Raw genomic sequence first — 25,596 nt, 5'->3', positions numbered from 1 at the left:
TTTTGATTTTCATGTAGTTTAATAAGTTAACAGATTCAGCCATTACACAGCAATAGAATTCTTCTTTGAGATTTACAAAGGTGCAAGTACTTCATTTAGTCATATGTAGTTTTATTTTCATTATCAGCTACACAGTTCCAATTCTTTCCCACCTGAACAATGTGGGGTCAAAATAATCCACCCAGACAGAAAGCATCAAAGTACAAAAGAGCACACACAAGGAAGGGTGTTAATTCAAATTCCGCATGGGTATTTGGTCCAGTACCTTACAAAGCAAGGAAAGGTGATGTGGAGCAGTCATGCCTGTAGAAGGAACTGCGGTATCACAAGCACACCTTTGCCAGAAGTTTGACCAATGCTGGGACTGTTACTCTACCCTGAGACCTTGCAGTAGGGGAAGTGGGATGGAGAGAACAATGCAAAAAGACCACAGACGACAACCCTCTGAACACAAGCATCTCCACAGCTACTCAGAAATGACTTCTCTGTAGGTTTAGCAAACAATGTCCCAAGAGAAGCTATAGCATTGCTTTAAAACAAAAACATTTGCCTTACGCGCAGCTCTAACCTAAAAATAGGACTTGCCTGTGGTTTGAAGAAGTTTTCATTACATTTCCCTTCACTGAACTTGCCCTCCACCTAAGTATTCTCCCCTTGCTCTTCCCCATTTCAGTCAAGCTGCCTAAAACCCCACCCTCAACTGCATAAGCTGCATAAGGGTGCTTGCAGGGGCAGGAATTGGACTTGCTTGCTCAGCTCTGCCCCCCACAGTAGTCTGTGCAATAAATGGATACGAATGCCACAGAAGCTGGTACGGCCATTCTTCTGTCCCATCTATCGGCACTGTCGTCCTCAGTCACTTTGCACCACATGCTCTATAATTAAAGTAAGCTCTAATTATAAGCACGTGCAAGTACACATGCATGCACCCAATTCCTCTGGCCTCAGACATCCATCACGTTAAAGCCTATGGCACCCTCAGAACACTGAGGTTTTGAGGTTCCCTTCATTTTTTGCTGTGTCTGTTTTCCACTGACTCAAGAGGATATCTCTCGTGGGCCAACACTGAGGGCTTTGTGGATGATGAGACTCCTAAACAGCCTTGCCTAAGCATAGGGAGAAGATTTATCCAGACAGAAATATACTTACAAGCATAGTTACAGCTTTCAGCTAGCGTAAATCTATTATCTTCAGAGAAGGAAAAATACACAGGTACATTCTAGTAAATCTGTTCAGGCAAAATAGGAAACTAACAAACAAAACAAACAAAACCCACAAACAAACAAGAAACCCCCAACAAACCAAAAAACCCTCCAAGCAAACCAAAACAAACAAAAAACCAAAATAATCTCAACAAAATGCCTACTTTGGCTTCATGTACAAGTCAGTGTTCTGCTTGTGCAGCCAGCAGCAAAACACGGCATCTGGAAAGCAGGCCCTCATATGCAGGTTGAAGCCTCCATGCATTCAAGCCCACTGCTCTGCTGCTCCTCTTCCACCATATATTTGGTCAAGGACCAATTTCACAAGGTGCAAAAAGCGAGCCTACCCTGAGACAACAATCTGCCAACTGCAGATCACTCGAGCTTAAAAATTTTGATGGTGGCCTGTGCCATTTGTGGGATTGCTCTGTGGTCCCAAGCATTATGAAATGCCACAGAACCCACAGCAGCACCAAGGCAAGAGCACAGGTACCTGAAGTTAAACAGGGAAAGTAGATTTCAAATAGCATTTCTTCTGTCCTAAAGCTACAAACACAGAATACAGTAAATACAAAAGAGGTTTCTTAAAGCAGCCATTCTGTGGGGGGAAATTCCCGGGGACTTCATCTTTGCAGCTTCTGGAGAATCCTGCATGACCTCCTCTTTATATTTGAGAAGATTAGGATAGACAAATTGTTTCTCACACCAATGCCCACACCTCCACCACGAGGCAAATTCATCACCATTCATGCCTTTGAGGATCCAGGAACCTGTGCTCTCAAAGTCAGGATTAAAAAAAAAAACGGCACCTACTGCCTGGGAGATGAAAACATTTTTGTGGGACAGAAACAAAGTCTTGCTCAGGTAAGAAGTGGAAAGAACCACACATTTAATGAGGAGAGTATCAGAACCAAAAAATTTCCGATGTACACGGTAGACCCATACCCTGCTATCCCTCTGTTCCTCAAACAGTACTTTTGACAAACACCCTGAAATCCAGTCTGGACTTACAGAGAACATTCAAAAGAAGATAAAAGGTTATAATACCACTCCTATGCTGTACAACTTTGAGAAGCAACAAAATGTCAGAAAATACATCTCCTCTAGGAATCACAGATGTAGAACCTAATAGTTGGGGATGCGCTCTGCCAGCACTGGACAACATCCCTTTCCTTTGCAATCTGTTTAACCAGATACTGATTTGCAGCACAATTTACTGCCAGTGGTAAAAAACACTGCTAAAAATTCAAGGGAGGATATGCCCCTACTGGCATGCTTCCCATGTACCATTCACTTCGCCAAACGCAGTGCAGATGTCTTCCGCCCCATCAAGTTCAAAATCAAAAACCATATCTCCACTTCACTGGCAGGCACAGCCTGGAGCCAGCAAACCAGGAACAGAACAGGAAAGCCAAAGATGTATGACATGGGAACTGCCCATTTAACATCGCTAGAAAGGGTCCCCAAGTCCAGTGAGTAACTTGAGCTTTTGTTTTACTCCCTTTCCTATCACCTCCTCCTAACAAGCCAGACCAAGATATGCTGGTCAAGAATCTAGGTATGTGTTTGTCAGACAGAAACCTTGCCTTTTCTGCCTCCAGTCTACAGTGACAAGGACAACACTGGCTAGCCCTCTCAGTCCTCCTTGTGTGCGTGAGCCTCAGATCCCTGATTCCGAAGAACGGTGAATGGTGTTCACCTCCAGCCACTCCACACCAAGACGGCTCAAGCTCTTACAGTTTAAAGAAAAGAACACAGGACTATCAAATGAGACTCATGGTAGGTCCTTGACTAACCCACAACATAGGCTCTTCTGCTCAAACCAGCATTTCTAGTGCAAGGCTTCACAGTCTCCTACCAAAGAAGTGATGCCGTCTGGATTCAAATCTTCAAGGTTTAGTACCTTGAGATGGTGTCCTAATGAATAAATAAAATCCAAAAATGGAACATAAAGTACTGTCATAGCTAGAAGTCACAGAGGGGATGGTGCGAGAGAGAGTACCAAATTGAAACCAAACTCCGAGACTTTGAGAACAAGGGTGTGTCAGACCACATGTGACAGCACCGCACCGCACCAACCCAGCAAAATAAGGCGATGTGAAAAGAAAGTGGCTGGATTGCTATAGGCAAGCTACAGATGGCCAAGTTCTAATGGAGCTGTAGTGCAAACCAGTCACTCACATCAAGGAAAATTATTCTCAGCGAGAAACAGTGAGTTCTCTGACATCCGTAGTGCATGGAAGTGCAAACCAAGCCAGAATGCCATGTGGACAAGGAACAAAGAAACAAAGGATAAAAGACAGGACAGAACTTGGGGACAACAAAGACTCCCAGACCAAAATAGATGTAGAGGTTCCTGGTCAGCCAGCTGAACCAATATGATTTTTCGGATTCAGACGTGCCCAATCATGTGAAGAATCAGCAGGAAAAACAGCCAAGAGTCCCTCCTGCTAGCACACACAGGCACTTTCAGTTACAACCCTTGGTAACTCTGGCCTTCCCCACCTGTACAAATTCCTAAGAAAAAGCCACCTGTAAATCCTTTTGCTGCAGCACACCAAACACGTTCTGGTCTTTGGAAATGGCACACGGCAGCAGTATCAGCAAGTCAGGGTTTGTCCTTCCAAGAAACACATTTTACCTGTGCCATCAAGAGAACTGCTTTTTCAGTTGGCAGCATCCTGTACAAGGAAGGGCAGCAGACACCACCACAGGTGATACTCTGATGAAAAAGCAGAACTAGAGAATCCGGTCAGGCCTGGGAAATAGCTCTTCCGTGAGGTTTTTCCTCCCCTCTGTCCTACCTCCTTAGCTCAACGACCCACAGCATAGCAGAAGGTTTCTCTCAAACCAGGCATGTTGACAGGGCACGAGTATGTCTCCAAAGAGCATTGTTATGTGCTATCTGAAGGGAACTTCTGGGGATATTATAGATAAAATGTATATGGGCCAGGAGACCGGACAACTGTTTCTCTAGAAGGACAGTCTCCTCCTGCGCAGGGATTTTATTTTCCCCTGCACACCCCTCCCTCTTTGCAAGCACCTGCTGCAGAAATGTCCTCTGTTTGAACGGGGGGGGGACCATGCTTGCGAGAAGAAAGGGAAATACCAAATACTATCCAGAAAGATTCCCTCTAGTAAAGGAAACCCATCAGTGACAATATGTAAACTCTTGCCTCTTTCTGCCATGTGCCTTCAGGCTCCCCATGAGACTGCCCTTCACTACATTCCTTGTCTTATTCCTTGCCGTCCATCCCCAGCATGGTGCCAGTCCTCGGCATGAGAACCATGACAGCACAAGACTGGATAGTTGGCAGGTCTGGAAGACAGCCTGGCAGCCCTTTGGCAACATCCCCAACCACCCCCAAGAGTAAGGGATCTGCTCATACAATAGCTGGTGTGTGTGTTCAGTACAGGCCCTTTCCTGGTCAAGAACACAGACGTGGAAGGAGCGCTGTGTCATGGGGGGGCTGCACAGGGTGGCAGAACCGACATCACTGACCGGGCATTCTTGCGAGGGCTCAGGCTTCTACGAAAACTTGTGCAGTGGTTAAAACTTCCTTCTTCTTAGAGACTTCTTCCTTCACCAACAGAGCACAGAAAACAGGGGTTCCTCAGAGCTGTCTGAACCAGACACTGTTCCAATGGCAGAGCCAGATGGAGAACCACAAATCTGACAGCTGACAGCTGTCTTCTGAGAGCTCACAGCCCAGGAACGCATCACCCTGCAGCACAACTCAAGTTACAGCCTCTGCACCAAGCACAAGCAATAACAGTGTTTAGATCATCAGTGACTGTGTCATTCTCTGTCACTAGAAGACCTGAATGAGGCTACATCTCACACTTCTCGGCGCTGTAGCTCACCCAGTAGTTTCTTGATTTTAACTCAGAAGGTTGCCACTTGAGAGATCTGCCCCCCGTTTCCAAGAGGCACCTGATGACACACACGGAGTCATTTCTGCAGTTCCTGGAACCCCCAGGGGGATTGGCATACCACCTGGATTTTCTGGGAGAGCACAGTAAGGTACAACAAGCAGAGAAGGCTAAGCCAAGGCAGTCAAACTACCTAAGTCCCGGGTTTGCCACCTCTGCTCCCCAAACGGCGTAAAGCACTGGGGTGTCTTCCCTCAGCCAAGGTTGGAAAGAACTGGACTGCAAGTCACAGATACCATGGAGTGGGAAGACAAGAGACTCGAAAACAATCTCTGAGAAATCTCTCCAATGGGCTTCTGCCTCCTTCAGTTTTCACCAGCTGATGTGTTGTCAGTACCTTTGGGTTTGGATTTAGACTTGAAGGAGAAGCGTTTGATGAGGCGGTGAGAGAAGCTACTAGTTTTCTTTCTGGTGGTGGAGTTGGCAGTGACATTGGACAAGTCATCGTGTGACTGGCTCAGGCCTGCTTCCTTCTGCTTGCTCCTTCTCCGGAAGATGAGCTTGGTACCGCTCCGAAGAAAGCTAACTGCAGAGACAGGAAGGAGACAGAAACCATGATAGAGTCCCGCACTGGCAAGTTTCAGGGACAGTAACACACCCAGCCACTCTTGGATACGCAGCAGTCCTCTTCCACACTGGGAGGCAGAAGTATGCGGCAGGTCAGCTAATCCCAGCTTCCCAAGGCAAAGTCTCAGTTCATGACAGACTGCAACACCAACAAGCTGCCTCACTAAGCATTCTCCTCTCTGCATAAACTTCCTTTTACACAATATCCTCCTCTCAGTGGAAGCGTGCAGCATTTCAAATGACAACCAAGACTCATATGAATGGAAAACAAGTGAGATCATCTGAACCTGAAGACCCTGAGAGGAACATACAAGACAGAAAAGGCCTCTCAGATCAGCCTGTCTCAAGGGCACAGGGATTAACTTTGTCACCTAGCACCTGGAACAACTGCCTGCGTTTTCATGATGTGCCCAGTCTGGAGGCAAATAATGCCAATGGCTCCTTATGACTCCCACAAGCTGCAGAAGGTGGAGATGCCAATTGCTTTCAACTTCAAATGGATCAGAAAGACAGATACAAAACCTGCCGGCCATTTAACACTACAATGGTATTTCCTACAGAGGGGGTTTGCTTTCCATCTTCCCTCTGTTCCCCACCCCCCAGCTCTCTTGGGAATCTGGATCGCACACCCTTCTACCCACTGACATTTAAAAAAATGGGCCTCCGCAGCTCAAAACATACCTAGTTGTAACAGGGTACAACTCCCCAAAACTTGTCCCACTCTAATACTCTGAGTTATCAATATTTTGATTTGCATTTCTTTACATAAGTCGGTAGCAGAAAAATCCAAGGGGCACCATCCACCTGACAAATGTGTGGAAAGGCCAGGACAGCAGCTAGGTTGGGGCAGCCCACTCCATCATTTAAAAGAAGTGAGTTTGTGTGAACATCTTACATTATGACAGGTCAGAGGCACTAGCTGCTTCGATACTAACAGAGAAAGAAGGAGGGCAGTCAAGGCCCATACAATCCACGTTGCTGGGTGGCCTCCATGTCCACACCACAGGTGGCGAAATTCAGAGGATGAATCATTATTTATGGACATGCACCCGATCCGTGGATGTGGAGACTGGGGAGAGAAAAGGGTATTCTCTGTAATACACAGGCTGTACAGGGTTCCCATCTAAGAGAGCACAGAAAGTTGAAAGGTTACAGGAACCAGACACCTACAAATGAAGGCCTTTCAAGTCACTCCAGTGGAAAAAAACCACAAGACAAAGGCAGGCTCTTCCCAGCTCCATCACAAGCTGCTCTTTGCTATGCTGAAAGGTGGATGCAGACCCCATGCTTGGGTGGGGAACCTGGATGTCACTCTGTCCTCATGTACAGCTAATGCTATGGGCTCATGTTAGCTACCCTACCTAACAGTTGATGCTTACCTTTGTGATCTTTCAAGCTCCTTGTCTCAAGGGCTCCCGTGGAGCCAGTTTCAGACTCAACATCTTCCACGGATGGTCTTTCAGAGACATCTGATCGCGTTGTCTCGTCCAGCTCCTGACTGTCCCTTTGACCCAATGGCAACGCTTCCAGTGGCCGCGACAATTCAGTAAAATTGCGCATCTGGTCAGCCGTGCTGTCTGCCTCAGAGTCCCCATACGCTGTGGCCTCCAGGGATGCAGCATAACCCAGAGAAAGTGCCATTTCGTCTTGAGCAATAGGTACCTGCAAGGGGGTTAGAGGGGCAGACAGACATGAAGACAGGATCAAAAGAATTCCATTCATCTGCCTACTTCCATCTATGCCTACATATGGGTGGCCCAGTTCAGATCATCGGTGCTAGATGGCACCAATGGGTAATTGTCACTCTTTGGCTGAAATATACTGGAACGAGGCCGATTACAAGGCATTCTGCTGCACATCCCTCACTCCGGCAGCAAAGTTCAAGGAGAACTCCTTATATTCTTCGTAAGGTTCAAAACCAGTTACGGCAGCCACATCCCTTTCTACAGCTGCCCATTGTGAACACCCACTGGCAGCTGCCCTGCAGACTGGCAAGGAACCTTTTAATGCTCACTGGGAAGCAGCTAAAGGTTTCTGATGAGCCAGTCATCCATGCTGGAAACTTCCCACACCGGTCCCTACAGGACAGGTTAGTTTCACGCACACATCCCTAAGGAACAACCTCCCAGACCGGAAATGCAGCTCCTAACTACCAGAGACCTTGGACACTCCTGAGATGATCAGTGTACTACGTTTCGTTGGTGTCTTCTTGGTGGTCTTGTTATTCATCTCAGTTAGCTGCCTGATTGCCGTCTCAGCCACCGGATCCAAGCCATTGGGCAAATGGCTATCCCCTGAGCACAAGAAAAATACCGATGCTTGGAGAAGCCACCTTCAGCAGAGGCAAAAGGTCGCTTGCTGACTGCAATGCTTGCAATAGGCAACTTACATGCACATAAATGCAGTTTCCCCACCCAAAGTCTATGACAGATTTGTCCAAATAAAGAAAATGAAGGAAACTCTGTATAGGTAGCTCTTGGCTTTTTCAGGTACATGAAAAGTTTCCTTTCCCACCAGGCATATCATTAAAATACATCTCCCCTTCCCCCCACCACTCAACAAAGACTTCCAAAGATTCCCAATAGTTTGCTTTTGGCAGCAAACTGTCAAAATGGCTGCAGTGCTCAGTTCTAGACAGAGCCCCAAGTGCAGGGTGACAAAAGTTGTTTGGGTCTGGATAGCCTGGAAAGTTCTTGTCAAGCAAGGAAATACTCACAGTCACTGACTGGATAGTCAAAGGGGAATGTCTTTTACCTGCCCACACACCACCACCACCACCAGCCTTCTGCCCCCACCTTCACTCAGGCACCTGGACATTCTCTAAAGCAGAAAATGCGAGCAAGTTCAGGGAACCGCACTCAGACTTCCACTTTCTAAAACAGGCTAAGGAACACAGTTATTTCAGTAAGAGCCTCAAATTTCCAAGCACTTACAGCTACTGCTGGGCAAGTGGCCGTGAGGACAGCCAGTCTCCAAGAGCACTGTTGTCTTCTTTTCAGTCACTTCCACTTTGGAAGGGGACCTCGATGGTGAATCTTCACAGCAAAAGAGACACCGAGATACCAATAAGTGGAGATGAATCTTACACTACTGTGTTATCATATTGTGCCCCCTACACAACCCCAAGAAGCCTCAAGCGAGCATTCGGAGAGCCTGCAAGGCAGAACTGTAAGGCTTGGCGGCAGTAAGAAGCCTACTGGGAAAAAATCAGAATCACTGAATGGTTTGAGTTGGAAAGGACCTTAAAGACCACTTAGTTCCAACCAGACTGCCATTAGATCAGGTTGCTTCAAGCTCCGTTCAGCCTGCTCTTGAACACTTCCAGAGACAGGGCAGCTACAGCTTTACTGGGCAACCTGTGCCAGTAACTCAGCACCCTCAGAGGGAAAAATTTCTTCCTAATGGCTAATATAAATCTACCGTCCTTCAGCTTAAAGCCATTCCCCTTGCCTTATCAATGCATGCCCTTGTAAAAACATCACTTCAGCCTTCCTGCAAGCCCCCTTTAGGCACTGGAAGGCTGCTTGATGTAAATGTCTCCCCAGAGCCTTCTCCTCTCTGGCCTAAACAGCTCCAAACTCTCTCAGCCTTTCTTCACAGGGAGGTGTTCCAGGTATGTGACCAACTTAGTGGTCCTCCTCTGAACTCACTCCAACAGGTCCGTGTCTTTCATGTGTTGGGGGGCCGCAAGGCTGGACACGGTACTCAAGGCGGAGTCTCACAAGAGCAGAGCAGAGGGGGAGAATCACTTCTCTCAGCCTGCTGGCCACACTTCCTTTGATGCAGCCCAGGATATGGTTGCCCTTCTGGGCTGCAAGTCCTGTGAGGCTGATGGACAGCAATACCTCATTCATGTCATTTCCCAGCCCCACCTCTTGGAATATCCAGCACCACATTCACCAGGATGCCAGACCACAAGCAGCAACAACCCCGAGTAAGCCAGGTCAATGTGCTTTTGGCTCCACAATCAGTATGTTCAGCCTAACTTCTTTAGCAGTGAAGAAACTAGAGAAAGCATGGCTAAACACACATCATGCACAGGTTGTGTGGCAGCATATGCATTAGACCTACCACCACCAAAAGGGTGTGTGAAAGGCTCATCCCTCCCTCACCTCCCCCAGACACAGAACTGCAATTCTCTACCCTAGGGTTACACAAGAGTTTCCAGGCAGCCACGAAGATGCTAAGGGAACAGCACGGATGCCTATATTCTGACCCACACACCAAAAGCAATACATAAAGCATAAGCCTGCAATACCCAGGTGCGATGGCTAAACAGTTTTGCTACTGCCTTCATGAGCAGCCATGGGAATATTGCAGCTAAGTCTGCGCTGCCATAGGAGCCACCTGTACAATACACCTGCTGCTGTGCAGCCTCACCCAGTTTGCAGTCTGCCTTGGGCCGGGACTGAATTGTGGTGACAGTAGTCACGATGGTGCCGTCGGGCATGATGGTCCGGTCCATCTCCACCTTCTTAGTGGGGGTGATGCTGGTTCTCAGAGATGTGGCATGCGGAGCATTCAGAGATGCAGGAGCCTCCTGGAACAGCAGCTATAAACAGTAAAGCACTGATCAGAGAGGCACTCTTCTTCCCAGATGGAAAGGCAGGTATGTTTGGGCAACAAAAGCTAGGGCTCTGGGCACGAAGGAGCCATCTCCAGTACAGTATCAGTTCAACAGAGGGAGGCTCAGGGAACAAGGGTCGGGTGACATCCACCCCTCCATGGCACAAGGGTCTGCTAGCCCTCTGTGCCAAGCTCAGGCCCAAACATGCGTGTCTCCAGCTAGAGGCTCACATTATGAACTCTTCCAGAGCATGCATGTGTGCAAAGCTTGTGGGATCATGAGCTCACCTCCAATGTAATGGTAGCTTCAGCTGCCAGTGACTGTCCAGCTCCAGGGGCCAGTGAGCAGACCTGTCTCCCAGATGGCTGCCTGTCCAAAGAATCTATGAAAAGTGTGGCATATGCCAGCAGCACATCTGCAAGAAGGAAGAGCAAAAATGAAACACTTCACGTGACCTCAGCACCTGAGACATCTCCAAAGTAATTCCTGAATTTGGGAAGCAGCACAATAGGCCAACACAGCAGATGGCCACAACTCCACTAACTCCCAGGTTCAAGAGGGAGAAGGGGCAAGCAATGCTCCTCTGCTCCTCTTTAACGATTCAGGAACCAACTCCCTTAAAAAGGTGACCACTGTGTGGCCTCCATCAAAAATAGATGCTGCAGTTAGTCTCCGACTGAGTACAAAAGAACACTTAAGAGCCTTATGCAAAGCTCTCCTAATACAGGAGGCAAAATCCTGCATGCTTCTCCCTGCTTCAGAATGCAGACAGGCAGGCCACAGGAACCTCCTGATTCAAGATCAGACCCAGAGCATTTTGGCGAGAAGACCAGAATGAGTTATTTCACAGAGTCTCAGAAGCTAAATATGAAAAATTCTTTGCAGAACTCATCACACGTTGTACCAACAGAGAGCTACCATGAGCTTAAAACACAGGGAGTCCCTTAGGCATTTTTGCCTCCCGGTCTTAAAACCCATCTTATGGTTGTTCGTACTCACTTCCCCCTCCGTCGCTGCTTCCCAGTACCTGTAGTTTCAGTTCTCTGCTTCTAGGTCCCAGCTCCCTGTTGAAACCAAAGATGGGCTCGTGTTAGGCAATCTTTTTTTAAGTGGCCACTGAGCAAACAATCTCATTCTGTATTTTCCCTCCCTCAAATCTCACATGCCTCATCACCCTCTCTAAAGTTTCAGTAGCATGCACTACCATGGAGGACGTGACTAGAGCACCAAATGACACAAATGAAACTCTGGTTTGCGTGCCCTGCAGAGCTGTGTAGGCTGACAGTGGAAGTTGAGAGGGAAATGCCTCTGGAAGGCTGTTTATGCTACAGCCCTATTGCACCTGCTGTGCCTACAATTAGCATTTCTGCCCACCCAGTTAAAACAGAGAGGGTCCAGAGAAGTGAGAAATATGTATGCAAGAAGGGGCCAAATGCCCGAATCAGCAGTCCGGCACAGGAGCAGCATAAACAGACATTGCCCTGTGGCGCAGACTTCATCTCTGCTCCGTGCACATCGCTTACTGCAGCATGGTAATGATACCCAGAGACCGTGCCGGTACACCCACACTGCACCAGCCAGAAAGAGAGCAGACACTTACAGAAAGAACTCGTCATTCCACTCCATCTCTCCTGCAGCACCGGCACCGCCACCTGTCATTGGCCTCGTCCACTTCTGCTGCGGGGGGCTGTCTAGCTCTGCCACGCAGCATATCTCCCCAACTCCTGCAAGAGAGACAGAGGGCACATGTGCACTCATCAACAAGAGGCAGTGGTTCGTCACGCACACACCCCTCTTTTCCATTCAAACCCACCCAAAACAACCACTCACTCCAATCTCGCCACCTGCACGCTTGCCCCTGTGGATCAGCAATGTTTTCACACTTACCTCCCTTCCCCTGGAAACCCAAGTTCAGCACTCGAAGATTCCGGAGCAACAGCTTAGAACCCAGAGGGGCTGCTGCTACTCTGGACGGGGACTCTCGAGTCAACTTATTGCTGGGTACCTGAGGAATGATGAGAGCGAGACCGATACCTTTATCACTCCCTCGCCAGCAGACAGCAGCAAGAGGCATCGTCCTGTATCTATTAAGTAGCTCCTCCCACCAACACAGGAGAATACCCGCAAAGCCATCAAGAGATGCTGCAGGTTTCCAAGGCTATTGACCTCCAGTGGGCCCTTGTGTAATTTCAGATGGGAAGTTTAAGGCAGACAGAGAAGGAGACAAGCAAGAACAAGCTTGCTGGCTACCAGACAGTCAACTGACGATGACAAACCATGTGCCATTCCATGTCTGCAAAGGCTGCCTTGAAAAGAGCCCTGGTATTCAGAGCAAGAGCAACTGCTAAAAGTGACATGTACCTCAGGCAGTCCAGCTCCACAAGTACATGACCGACAAGCAGCATTTAAGAGAAAAGGTGGAAGCAGATGCCCTTAGGAGCAATTTCTAATTATCCCTAAGCACCACGTTGCAGTACCCAAACTCCTATGATAGTGCAGGCCAGGACTCGGCTGTCGCCCAAAAGTGAAACTCAAGCCCTAGATTCCTGCCTGAGCCTCAGCCCTCAGAAGTGTCTTGGGGCCTGTGTTTGGGGCACAAGAATGACACGAGAAGAGTGACTTACCGTACTGGCTCCAGCGGTACAGGCCATCAAATTCACCATCATGGCTGGCTTCGTGCTGACAATGGTATCCTCGATCAGATCCTGTATAGTGGACAGATCTGCTCTCCCTTCATCCTTCTCTCCGTAAGTCAAGGGGAAATGCAGGAACGTCATTAAAAAATGGACACATTTACAGCTCCACCTGCCTCTCAAGCCTCTAATATGCTACACAGTCATTCTCCCAGTAATAACCTCCCAAATACTCTTCCCATATTCCATACTCGCCCTCCTCAGAGCTTAAAGCTTCTGTGTAGCAGCTGCAGGCAAACGCAAGCTTGCTAAATGAGACAAACTCAGCCTCTACTTCTGTAGTTTATCTGGTGTAAATTTTTACAATACAGATTTTATAGTTTGTCACATGCTCACCACCTCAGGAGATGGTGCCACCACACTTTTGGGAAAACAGGCGAATTCCTGTAACTACTCAGGATAAAGTAACAAAGGTGTCAATAAAACAACCTATTTGGATCACGGAAGCGCAAGCACACCCACATTCTGTTCATTAAACCTCTAACCTAGGGATTCCCCACATTAATCTCTAAAATCTTAATTAATCCCTTCAAATAAACCAAATCAAACTTAACCGACACAACAACAACAAACACACCACCTCACACAAAGAAAGAGCGGCAACCCAGCTCGTTTTACAGCTCCACATCTGATGACAGCAGGAGGAACCAACATAGACAGAAAGCCTTCAACAGACACTGGTGCTACTTCAGCCCTCCAGAGGATGCTGCTTTGACACAGTTGAGCTAGCTCTCCACTGCCCTAAAGGGCCATGGCAGTGAGCTGCCAACCCTTCTTCTCCACAGCAGCCCACCTTCTAGCTGTTTCTCCTCCTTCCTCCCTTCCTCCACTCACAGTCAGCCTTCCATTGTTAGCCACTCACCTCAGGAAGCCCAAGTCGTGGAAGAACAAAAAGATCCAAGTCTGGTCTGTCTTTGAACGTCCATGACACCAGGAGACCCTCATTCTGTATCTCCTCCAAGTGGATCTCCACCTGGCCCAGAACAAATATCCATAAGTAGGAAACAGTTTCTGCTTACATTAGGTGACTTTTGCCCCATTCCAAATTCAGCAATTGAAAGGCCCTCACAACAGTGCAACAGAAAAAACAGAACATAGGAACACAAGTGCTCCCAGGCCTACAGGATGAAGCAGCTGCAGAAGCTCCATGGCGAGATCTGGCTTCCTCACTGTGGCTGGATGCCCAGGCACCACCAGAGGGAAAAATGATCAATATTTTTCTTTTAGTGAAGAAAAAGCCTGCAGAGTACAATCCAAAAATGCCCAACTGGGCACCAACACATAGGATATTTACTGAGTTACATCACTTATGCACTGCCAAATGTAAACACAACCATTTATAAGTTAGCAATGCATGTCTAGGAGATAATCCTCAGGTTGAAGACCCACCTGGATCACCAACAGTGTGCAACAACAAACTAGAATATACACCATCCTGTAGTTTAGCTGAAGTTAAGAATGTGCACACCCATGTACCCATAAAAGCATCACTAATGTGACAGACAGAGGCAAAACCACACAGGAACGGAACTGAACTGACCTGAGAGCTCTAGTAAAAACTGGGTAATAGAATTCAGTATAGCTCTCAATTGCCAGGTTGACATTTACTGACAACACAGAAGGTCATTGGACAAAAGCAAGATATATGAGACACAGTGGCCACGTAAGTAACTAACAAGAGGTGTGCCAGAATAGACAGGGCTCAGGCACAACTGGGAACACAGAACATGAAGTATTCCAAAGAACAGGCAGGCATGTGGTAATCTAACCTGCATTTCATAAAGCAGCAGCAGCAAGACTGCAATTAGAATACTGTATGCTACTCCTTACACGAACAATCAACCCAAAACTTCACCAGGTGCAGACAAGGAGACCTAGAAAATGCCAATGAGTAGGGGAGCAATTGGATGAGATGTGAAAAAGGGAACCTTTCAGAAACGAAAAGCAACTGCAGCTGCTGCCCATAACTAGACTGGCAGCAGGCACACTACATGCTAAAGAGAGAGAGGAGCTCTCTGGAGCTCTGGATCTCTGGAGGAGATGACCACAGAATAGAGGTACAAAATCAAACTGGAATGACCAGATAAAAGTAGGCTGAAAATTGTAATAAAGCTTCTGAGAGCAAAAGGGTACCAAAACAAGCTTCAAACTGTCTGTAACAGCATGGGATTGACTTCTGCTACCATTGAGTTACTTCTCATTTCTCATTTGGCCATGTCCATTTTTTCCTTTTTTTTTTTTTTTTTTTTTTTTTGGTACACATGTGAGCACACTACCTCCAAGCAAGATACCATCTCCAGCATCATGTCCTTCATCATGACGGAAACAAAACCACATTCCAAAGAATCAAATCCAGCCAGAAAGAAACTACAGAGTTACCACCCATTGTGATTTCAGAGCTTCTTTGCTGGAATAAGCATCTCTGATATCCAACACACAGAAAAAGACACACTGTGCTCTTGTGAACATAATGAGGGGAACTGACAAGCAAACTACTCCTCACCATAGACTTCTTTTTCTCACCCTATACCAGGACACCATACTTTTACATAGCCCTTTTCCTCCCATACCTTTCCCCTTCCACTATGCCACAAGGGGAATTGAATTCTCTGAACTTCTCACTTCTTAAATAACCACCTTGAAATCAGTATATAGAATGCTGCCATGTCTCAAAACTCTCTGGAATTTCTTACAAGTATGTTTCATAACCAAAATCTGCATATGAAGACTCAGAAAACAAGACTCAGCATGCAGATGGGGAATATCTGCTACCTCACCAAATGTTGGTGACAGACACCGCTTCTTCCAGCCCAATGCAGCCTTTATTTGCACTTTGAATCGGGTCCTCCTTCCTCAATCAGTGTGGGTCTAGATGGAGGAGTAAGGTCAATGTTTAACTTCTTGTAATCCTTACCTGAGCCTGCAGCACAGCCAAAGTGACATGATATGTGTCCACAGAAACAGCAACTGGGGACTGCTGAGTAACAGAGACAGGGAATTTCACAGCTTCAGCTGACAGATGGCAGCACAGCACCTAAAAAGAAAAGATGAGTTTATAACCTGGCAAGAGGCTGCTGTGTTATTCTCACCAAGTTCAAAGCTGCAAACCTGCAACTTCAGACCCTGTGCTGTGACAAGAGCTCTCCTCTGCTCTCCACAGTAGAACCCTGATGTTTGGGTTCAGCCTTCACACGCCCCGGCTCCACCAACATATCGTCTCTCACAGAGCTCACTGATGCACAGCTCCAGAGCCTCCAAATGGGAGACAGGCCTCCAAACAGACCTCACCCAAAACCTCCCTGGTTCCACTATCCCCATCAGAAAGGCCTCAGCAGTCTCTGTAGAACACACCATCACGCCAAACTACACAGCTCAGAACAGCAAAGCCTTACCATGCTGTGGTCCGACTGCCCCTTGCATGTCACACAACTGATATTGGCAGCTTGCGGTAACTGAGGACACTCTTCAAATGTGATCTGCACTGAACCCTGCAAAGAGAAAACTCTGTTAACTCCCAGTAGTCAGAGCCACCCTGATAGTTCCAAAGAGGACGAATGATGTGGGGTCCCAGAGACCCTCCAGCCTGTTTTCACAAATCCAGCCAGCACCCAGAACTATCACACACTGTAATTCTACTCACATCGACTTGTCTATACAGAGAAAGGAAACAAGGTGTCCAGTTGAAGCTTGAATTCACAGATACACGAGCACCTCCAGGAAAGTCCACATCTCACCCAGAATCTCACATAAGCAAACTCCTCCAGGACAACTTCCAGACCCCGCTTCAGAAAACAGCTTTTAGACCCAGCAACTCACTGAGGCAATGCTGCTTTCTGAGCAGACATGCTCCAGACAAGGAGCAGCTGCAGCAGAAACTGAAGCGCGACCTTCCAGGGGCCTCCATGCCAATTCAGCCACCGGCTAATCTTCCCTTTACAGGAGTCCTAAATTTCGGAACTTATGCATTCAGGTGATTTTGTGATAATCTGAGTAATTCAACACTTGACAGAAAAGCACAGCATATCAGATATGAAAAACTGGTGACACTTTGATTATTGCATTGTGATAAGAAGGGCATGGAAGCAGAGGGTGAATTTCTACAGGGGAAGCCAGGGAGCACTATGCCCATTGGGGGAAGGCCCTTCACATTGAATCCAGCCTAGAATTTGTCACTCATTCAAAAACGCAGATACTTTTCCTGTCTTGCTGGAAAACTCAAACACAAGTTTGCATCATGTTCTTCAGGACTTTAACTTTTTATTCAAGTATGTCAGCTTGCTGCTAATCTTTTTTAGCGCCTGATTTTCCTACACAACTTAACAGAAAGGAAACCCTTTCCCACTCATATGACAAAAAAAAAAAAAAAAAAAAAAAAAAAAGAAAAGAAAAAAAAAGGATATTGCAATAGACTTTGGACTGCTTTGAACCACAGTTTCTGTAGGCATTAAGTCCCTGCCTTGCAGGCAACACAAGCTATAATGGAATTATTTCCATATGGAATCATCAAGGCATACTCTCCTTTATGAACTTCAAAACTGCAAATAACACAGTGGTAATACTGGGAGATTAAAGAAAATAAATACCAGAAAGTATCGAAGAGATTGCTGTGGAAACATCAGAGTGACTACAGTATTGTCCCAACCCGCGTTAAACGACGCGTGGTAACGCACTCCGCCCTTTCCGTGCTCGCACACCGCAGCGTGCTCCCACGCAGGCCGAACTGAGCCGTCCGCAAGGTGCCTAACGGCTCCTCCGGCCGGAGCGCCGCGCGGGGAAGGGCTGCCCCGGCACCCGCGAACAAAGAGCAGGCGGGTCGGCCCGCCTCACCTCGCTGCCGTTCCCCGCGCTCCCCCGCTCGTGCCCTGCCGTACCCCGTGCCGGCGAGCTTGGCTGTTGAGAGCTCGCACCCAAGCTCGCTGCCACTGCTCCCGTAGGGACCTCAGGGCGAGAAGGGCCGCGAGCAGCGCCCGGGCCCCTGCCTCCTCCCCCGCCGCTCCGCGATGCCGTAGTGCTCGCAGGGCCGTGGACCGCCAGTACTGGAGCAGCCAGGCCGCCACGGTGAGCAGCGAAGCGGCGAAGAGCAGCACCAGCGCGGCCCAGCCCAGGTCTGGCCCCATGGCACAGAGCGCGGGGCTCACGGCGGCGCGGCGGCCATGGCGGGCGGGCCGTGGCGCTGCCCCGCTCGCGGAACCGGGTGCACGTGGCCCCGCCGCAGCCCCGCACTACCGCACGCGCCCCCGCCGCCGCCTCTTTCCTTCCGGCGCGGCGGAGCGCGCGCGCCCCCCGCGGCCCGGCGGCACCGCCCGAGCCGCGGCGCATCCCCGCCCGCTGCTCCGCCCCGGGCCTGCGGGCAGGCTGTGGCACCCGGTCTGAACGGCCAGGAAAACTCGGGGCTGCTGCCGCGAGCCTTCTCTTCTGGGGGACTGAAATAGGAGCACAGCCGCGATCTGAAAGCCCAAGTCCCCACCGGCTTTCCGAGCTTCGATTAGCGACGCTTTTCTCCCTCACGTCACGCTCTTTTCTGCTGCGAGTCACTACCCCATTCCCACCAGGCACGCAGGACACAGCAGCAACGTAGAACCTTTCCGTTCGTCTGCTCGCGATTGTGCCACTCCGGCCGTGGAGGGCAAGTAACACGAGTTTTGATTCCCTCCCGACAGTCACAACCCAAATTAGCAGCGGCCTCTAGCCAGACATGCTCCCCTGCACCTCTGTGCTGTGCTTTCCTCCCCGGCAGTAACGTGTGCCCGCCTCAAAGATGATTTAAAGTTTACAAAATTACTTTTGCATATGTGCAACAGACAGCAGAGCAGAGGTGGCCTCTCAACACAGCAGCAGCTCCTTAGGTGGCCGTAAAGCCATCAGAAACCATTTCAGGTTGTCATACAGGTGCAGGGCACGTAAAAAAGGTAGCTTCTTACTGCTACCGGACTTTCTGCTGCGTCTCCCCCTCTGCTCATCGATTCACACCTGAATGAACAGAACAGTGAATGGACATTGAGCCTATCCTGCCTTCCCCTCTCCACCCTCCAAAAATGCCACGAGGGTCCATGAGCAGTTACAGATTCCCTGACAATCAAAAATCTCCAGCAAGGTATTTTACTGAATTTTCCCGACATCTGAGAAAACACGTGGGGAAACGAACCCAACGGCCGCTCACTTTTCCGATCTCGCGCATTCTGCACCCCGGTAACATGGCTCGCCACCCAGCCGGACGGCGGTGACTGCACTGGCTGGGGCTCGCCCGCAGCCGCGGCTCCCCAGACCTGGGCAAAAGGCGGTTCCGCCTGGGAGGCGGGCGGAGCCGTCGCTCATTCAGCGCGGCGCGGTCCCGGCCGCCCGCCCTCCACTGGGGCTCACTCGCTCCCCGCATGGGAGGAAGTGACGTACTAATGAAACGGGTTGGGGGGGGGAAGGTGGCCATGGCTGTTGTGGGCATTGCGGGGCGGAGTCCGTGGCTGGGCCGTCCCCGGGCGAGTGCTGCTCCCGGCGCAGAGTTTCGGAGGAACCCTGCTGGAGGAGAAGCACCGTGAACCTTAGCACCGGAGACAGGCCCCTCCATACGCCTTCAGCGCGGCTGAAACCGCTACCGATCCCGGACGTCGTGCGAGCAGAGCTCCGTGCCGGCAGGAAGCTCATGCCAGGGCTAAAGATGGCGCCCCCGCCCCCGATAGGCCGCGAGGGCCCCGCGCATCCGGCGCCGCCCGCGTAACGCCGGGCCGGGAAGGCGGTGGGCAGCGCCCCCGTCCGGCCTCGCTCCGCGCCCTTGGCAGGGGCAGCGCCCGCCGCGGCCATGGCGGCCTGGCCCGCTGTGCCCCTCCTCATCAACCTCGGCGGGTCGCTGCTGGGCTTCGCGGCCACGCTCACGCTGATTCCGGCCTTCACGGACCACTTCCTCGCCGCGCGGCTTTTCGGGGAGGACCTCAACAAGACTTCAAGGCGGCCCGTGTGAGTAGCGCTGCCCCAGGGAGCTGCCCCGCGGGGCCGGTCCAGGCACGGCTGACTCCCCCCGCTCTACCTTCCAGCCCCGAAGCACAGGGCGTGATCAGCGGTGCCGTGTTCCTGATCATCCTCTTCTGCTTCATCCCCGTGCCCTTCCTGAGATGTTTTGTGGAGGAGCATTGCGCGGCCTTTCCTCACGACGAGGTGAGGCTCGTCTAGTCCTGCACGCGTGGCAGGCAGGGGCAGGGAGTGGCCACCGGTGACCGGGGTCCTGTTCTCTGTCCTGCAGTTCGTGGAGCTCATCGGTTCGCTCCTTGCCATTTGCTGCATGATTTTCCTGGGCTTTGCAGATGATGTTCTGAACCTGCGCTGGCGCCACAAGTTACTTCTTCCTACCATGGCTTCTCTCCCACTGCTCATGGTTTACTTCACCAACTTTGGGAACACGACCATTGTGGTGCCTAAGCCTTTCCGGGTGCTGCTGGGCATGCACTTGGACCTGGGTAAGTTATGAATCACCAGAAACCGTCATCCATGTGGCAAGCAGTCAGTGGAAGGAGTCTTAGTGTTTCACATGAAACACTTCTTACTGCAGAGGGAGCAGACTAAGGATTTCCTTAAGTAACCAGTAAGAGTGGTAGTCCACCCGCTAAATGTTAGGCTGGAAAGAACATCCAGAAACCCAGCACACATTCAGGTGTGCAAAGACAGACACCGATCATTTTCCCATGATCCTGGCAATACAGCTGAGTAGTGGGGCACACAGCACATCGCTGGTAACACCAGGACATTAGAAAGACAGAAACAGCACTAGAGCTGGCTGCCATGTCACAGCAGTTTGTCACAGTCACGGTACATGTAGACATGATAGCCAGCTTGTAAGAGAGGAAGCAGTCTTATTTGTAAGCTACCACTATCAAAACTCACTGAGATTGTTAGGTAATAGGTTGCTGTATAAAGCAAGAAGTGAGAGCTTCAGTGAATTGGTCTAGGGCCTGCTTTGCCTCCAAATACTGAAGCATTTGGCTTGCTCTGCTCTGCAGGTATCCTCTACTACGTGTATATGGGTATGCTAGCAGTGTTCTGCACTAATGCCATCAACATTCTTGCTGGAATTAATGGAATTGAAGCAGGACAGTCGCTGGTGATAGCTGCTTCCATTATCATATTCAATATTGTAGAGCTAAACGGTAAGGAAAATAACAAACATTTGTGGGCACAAAAAGCAAAGGAAGATTGAATTCTAGATTTCAGTAGCTGGTGTTACTAAAAATGAACCAGTCTTGTCTTATCACAAACACATGTTTTTCTTTTTTCTATAGGGGATTATCGAGATGATCACATTTTTTCTCTCTACTTCATGATTCCCTTTTTTTTTACCACGCTGGGCCTATTTTACTACAACTGGTAAGAGGACAGACATTCAGAATTTGTTTGGAAGCATCCTTTTCCTCTAGTTTCTCCCTTTTTGAACGAACAAAACCACTTAACCACCTCCAGGTGTGGAACGCTGGAGTGTAGAGAGGCTTCTTGCCAGAACCAAGAACACAAAGCATGGATGGAGTAGTAGCTTTTCTTTGCATTAAAACAATTCTGGTCACACCAGCTCACCCAAACATGCAGAATACACTGTCTCCTGTGCCTCACTGGCTGTCTTTTCTTACAATATTCTCTGCAAGTCAGGTGGTGGGTCCCAGTCCTGCAATTCTCAGAAAAAATACCTAAAATTGTTTTTACTGTGTAGATCTGCTGCAGATCTCCATTGGCCCCTGACCTGCAATGTGGGCACACATTCACTGGTTATAAATAGTAATTTTTGAGGCAATAGCAGTCATGTCAGACCTTTGCTTTTCTGCTCCATGGATTGCAGGTACCCATCTCGAGTGTTTGTTGGGGATACCTTCTGCTACTTTGCTGGCATGACCTTTGCTGTGGTGGGGATCTTGGGACACTTCAGCAAAACAATGCTGCTTTTTTTCATCCCGCAAGTCCTCAACTTCCTCTATTCCTTGCCTCAACTCTTCCACGTCGTTCCTTGTCCCCGTCACCGGCTACCGAGGTAATGTACCAAGTGACCTATAGTGGTACTACAGGTTGTGTCTTTACCTCCAACACCAGCTGAGAAAGGTGGTGGAAGGTGATGTTTTTAAAAGCCATCAAAGTACGTTTTCTCTTTAAAAGACAGCAGCTCACTCTGCCAGCTACAGTCAGATCATACAGTAGAGGTTTCTCAAAGTGCACTTTTCTGACCAGCCCGCCCCTCACATACAGAATGATTTTTAACAAGGTTAGAACATGACGATTCTAACCTACAAGATCGAGAGAAATTGACACAGGCTGCTTTTAATACCGCGGCAGTGGGATCTGCTAAGATTTCACAGTAGCAAGCATTCTGTAGCACTATGCCACATCAGCAGTTCTCTCTGCAGATGTTAGATTCTTCTGTTTTATTCTTCAAACTACGTAGCATATATTGGGGGTGCAATGGGAAGGAGTCTTCTCTGCCCCACTTGAGGGGCTAGATACCAGCAGCTGTTTTTAAGTGCATCAGGTTATTCCTGTTTCTTCTACCACTGGATTTCTTTCTCAGCTATGGATCTAAGTCTGCTTACAAAGTGATCTCTCTCTATCTCCTTGTTGCATCTGGACTAAATTTTAAATGTTTCTTTTAGGCTTAATCCTAGTACAGGGAAGTTGGAGATGAGCTACTCCAAATTCAAAACTAAGAGCCTCTCTGCCCTGGGAACAAGCATTCTGAAGGTAATTTGTGGAAAACGTTCAAAATTCAGATGCATTTTGAGGCAGCCATCAAGTGCAAGAGAAACAGGGTGGGAGAAAATGCAGAATTTCAGGGTTCAGTAGCTAGTTCAGTAGTTCCAGATCTGCCTGGCTCAGATCTGGAAGAAAGTCTGTTACCGTCCCTCACAGTCACTCGATTGTGTTAAAAAATCAGTCTTTCAGAATAACCACACGTAGAAGTGCCCCATAGGCACTTCCACGGACCATCGTAAGTCTGTCCTGTCCTTTCAGTAAGAGCACAACCAGGATTTCAGGGCTGGTGCAGCAAAAGGGCTCTTGAGCAAGATTAGTCAGTGAACACCAAACATACCTGGTGAAATAGCGTCCAATATTTCTTTCCTCAGGTAGTCAAGATCTTGCACATAGTAGATGTGAGGAGTGGAACAGATGAAGATGGCGAATACACTGAATGCAATAATATGACACTTATTAATTTTGTCATAAAGCTGATCGGACCCACCCACGAGCGAAATCTCACTCTCCTGTTGCTACTCATTCAGGTCAGACAAAGGGTTCCTCCAGGAGAAAGATTTACTCTGCAATAGAAACAGATCCAAGTCAGTCTCAAGAGCTTTAAGGGGAAAGGGGAAAGTAAAATATAGTGCTCTCCACACAAGGTGCAGTTGAGCTGTGGAGCTTGGGAAGAATAAGAGGCTTACACACCTCAAGGAGGAAAGAAATCCACACACACCTCCCTGTTCAATTGAGAGCTTATAAGAAAAGTCACAAGATTAGCTTTAGAAGATTCCCAAGGCACGAGTCATTGGTTGCAAGAAAAACTCTGTCACTCTGACTCAAGACAGCCTTTTGGTATATTCCTGTTTTTCAGTAATACCAAATAACAGTCTCAGAGTTGTTGCCGGCAAGCGGACTTGCATAAGCTTGGCATGTCGCTCAGCAGTCTCTCAGTCTGAGGGGCATGTGCAAGCATTTTGAAGCCACTTGGAGCATAAGGATATGCTTCACAGATCCTGCCACTACCTCTATTCAGCATGAGAATTCTCGAGCATAGAGCAGTAAAAACACCACTTTTGGAAAGGCCTGCATTGGTTAAGTGCCCACAATAAAATAACTCTTTTCAACTTCAGATTTAAGATAAGGGATTCTTACTAGGAAAGAGACACTTAGCCGATTTGAGAGGAAGAACTTGCAACAAAAGCCTGTTGAGGGCTCAGGCAGATGATATTGGGGATGGGAGAAAACAGGAAGTACATAGCACTTATCTTGATCCCAGTCACAGCAGAGAAGTCCTGACAGCACCTTATTGTAAGGATGCTGAAGTTAAGCTTTGACATAAGGTATTTTCCATTACAAACCATGGGGTTTATGTTAAAATATAGGCTCCTTAAGGGGGAAGGAGTTATTCCCAAACTCTTATCTCATGCACATGTTCTTAGAATGTGACTGTGTGCAGGCACATGGAAATATCTCGCACTGATACCTAAAATCATCAGAGAAAGAAACAATGTCTTTGGATAGACTTCTGCCATTTATCTTCCTATACCTAAAAAAAGTAGCCTTTAGTTGCTGTTTTATGAAATGAGGCATGCTGGAAAGCTTAGCAAATCCATTTGGAAATGAGGGATCTGACAGCCAGTAAACCATTTGACAGTATAATGTTTCTGTTATGTGTCTTGATTTTTACCTAGGTCCTTGGCAGCACGATTGCATTTTCGATCCGGTACCAACTAGTGCGCTTGTTTTATGATGTCTGACTGGACTGTCAGGAGCGAGGGAAAGAGTTCTACCTGCCAGTCCATTTTCTCCAGTTGCTTGACCAAATGATTCAACTGATGTTGCTCCCGCCCTCTGGGAACCTAAGAATACCTGTCAAAACACAAGCAACTGCTTTGCGTGGGCTAGTTTTGAACCGAGATGTTCTTTGTGCACCAAAGGCTTTTGTCCAATTCTGTGATAGAAAAGATTCGCTGCTACTTGGACATCATTGTTACTAGGAATACCTTTTAGAGGGGAAGCAAATGACAGCACTTAGGGAAAGTGGGAAAGGTGGAATCTCTATACGTCTAACAAAGACATTACTGTTCACCAAGAGAGAAAACAGCAACTTTAATTTCTCTGAGCATAATAAGTAGCCAGACTCTGTTCCTGGCTTCTTCAATCCTGTTTTTGGTCCATGGACATAGAATGACATGTTATAACCCATACTCAAAACTCAAGAGTGCTCCAAGAATAAAATAATTCATGGTACCCTTTTCCCCTGTAGTGCTTTGCCTCGACAATATTGACATGCACTGAAAGTAGGTTGTATGATCCATCTCTAGCTTTCAGCCCCGTTAGGCAGCTGATCATTTCTGCAGTGGACACTCCCTCTTTTTTTATGGCTGCTGGGAATGTTCCTGCTGATGAGCTTTTAATTCTGAATACCTTTATCGTCTGCCGTCCTCCCTGGAAGAGGACACATCTGAAACAGGCTAGCAGAATAAAGATCACCATCTCCTTGTCTTAACAGGGCATCAATAAGATCCTTTTATTGCGGAACTGAGACTGCTGACTGCCAATCCCTTTTCTTCAAATACAAATAATTATTTCTAGAGCAGTATCCAGTGTCATTGACATGTTTTAAGGAAAAATCCTTTCCTTAGGATTTTTCCCTCCTGAGAAGCTGAGAGGCCTCAGGAACAAACTGTAAACAATTCTTATCTGCTGCTGTGGAATGCAACAGGGGGAATCTGTGATTGGTCTCATCTGGTTGTTTGGAATTAACGCCCAACCACAGTTCACCTGTCCAGACCGTCTCGGTCCGAGACAAGCCTTTGTTATTCATTCCTTTTCTATTCTTAGCTTAGCCTTCTGATGAAATCTCTTCTTCTGTTCTTTTAGTATAGTTTTAATATATTTTCTATCATAAAATAATAAACCTAGCTTGCTGATA

At 48.2% G+C, this 25,596-nt stretch overlaps 2 protein-coding genes across 6 annotated transcripts; one reads left to right on the top strand and one right to left on the bottom strand.

Annotated features, from left to right (window-relative positions):
• C2CD2L (C2CD2 like) lies at window positions 1-20,119 on the bottom strand. Of its 3 annotated transcripts, none has more exons than XM_059867319.1 (14): window positions 19,981-20,119; window positions 16,355-16,450; window positions 15,877-15,996; window positions 13,825-13,935; window positions 12,894-13,010; window positions 12,157-12,274; window positions 11,870-11,993; window positions 11,269-11,333; window positions 10,557-10,684; window positions 10,083-10,254; window positions 8,636-8,737; window positions 7,863-7,996; window positions 7,082-7,364; window positions 1-5,661 (listed from the first exon to the last, which is right to left on the bottom strand). In XM_059867319.1, the coding sequence occupies exons 2-14, from the start codon at window positions 16,355-16,357 to the stop codon at window positions 5,441-5,443; spliced, it is 1,698 nt and encodes a 565-aa protein (XP_059723302.1). In that variant the 5' UTR covers window positions 16,358-16,450; window positions 19,981-20,119; the 3' UTR covers window positions 1-5,440. The 3 variants fall into 3 exon arrangements, with proteins under 3 accessions (XP_059723302.1, XP_059723300.1, XP_059723301.1); XM_059867317.1 differs by lacking the exon at window positions 19,981-20,119 and adding an exon at window positions 17,834-18,156; XM_059867318.1 differs by lacking the exon at window positions 19,981-20,119 and adding an exon at window positions 17,834-18,154 and having other exon boundaries at window positions 12,894-13,007.
• DPAGT1 (dolichyl-phosphate N-acetylglucosaminephosphotransferase 1) lies at window positions 19,420-25,596 on the top strand. Of its 3 annotated transcripts, XM_059867321.1 has the most exons (9): window positions 19,669-19,910; window positions 19,988-20,108; window positions 20,194-20,407; window positions 20,948-21,094; window positions 21,227-21,311; window positions 21,775-21,963; window positions 22,577-22,664; window positions 23,048-23,203; window positions 24,353-25,596. In XM_059867321.1, exons 1-9 carry the CDS (start codon window positions 19,756-19,758, stop codon window positions 24,416-24,418), a joined length of 1,221 nt encoding a protein of 406 aa, XP_059723304.1. In that variant the 5' UTR covers window positions 19,669-19,755; the 3' UTR covers window positions 24,419-25,596. The 3 variants fall into 3 exon arrangements, with proteins under 3 accessions (XP_059723306.1, XP_059723305.1, XP_059723304.1); XM_059867323.1 differs by lacking the exon at window positions 21,775-21,963 and having other exon boundaries at window positions 19,420-19,910; XM_059867322.1 differs by lacking the exon at window positions 23,048-23,203 and having other exon boundaries at window positions 19,422-19,910.

Source organism: Haemorhous mexicanus, chromosome 24, assembly GCF_027477595.1.
Source record: "Haemorhous mexicanus isolate bHaeMex1 chromosome 24, bHaeMex1.pri, whole genome shotgun sequence".
Taxonomy (NCBI): Eukaryota; Metazoa; Chordata; class Aves; order Passeriformes; family Fringillidae; genus Haemorhous; species Haemorhous mexicanus.
The sequence above is the reverse complement of the archived record's forward strand: the minus strand, read 5'-3'. Positions and strand labels throughout refer to the sequence as shown.

What these genes read in the sequence shown, in the direction of transcription:
- C2CD2L (XM_059867317.1), bottom strand. Translation starts at nt 18,079, where the DNA reads ATGGGGCCAGACCTGGGCTGGGCCGCGCTGGTGCTGCTCTTCGCCGCT. An exon ending in GGGTTTCCAGGGGAAGGGAG is followed by an intron (nt 11,994 to 12,156) that starts GTAAGTGTGAAA and finishes TCTCTCTTGCAG; the next exon opens with GAGTTGGGGAGATATGCTGC. An exon ending in AAGCAGCGACGGAGGGGGAA is followed by an intron (nt 10,685 to 11,268) that starts GTGAGTACGAAC and finishes TCCTTCTTGCAG; the next exon opens with ATGTGCTGCTGGCATATGCC.
- DPAGT1 (XM_059867321.1), top strand. Translation starts at nt 19,756, where the DNA reads ATGGCGGCCTGGCCCGCTGTGCCCCTCCTCATCAACCTCGGCGGGTCG. An exon ending in CAATATTGTAGAGCTAAACG is followed by an intron (nt 21,095 to 21,226) that starts GTAAGGAAAATA and finishes TTTTTTCTATAG; the next exon opens with GGGATTATCGAGATGATCAC. An exon ending in CCCCGTCACCGGCTACCGAG is followed by an intron (nt 21,964 to 22,576) that starts GTAATGTACCAA and finishes TGTTTCTTTTAG; the next exon opens with GCTTAATCCTAGTACAGGGA.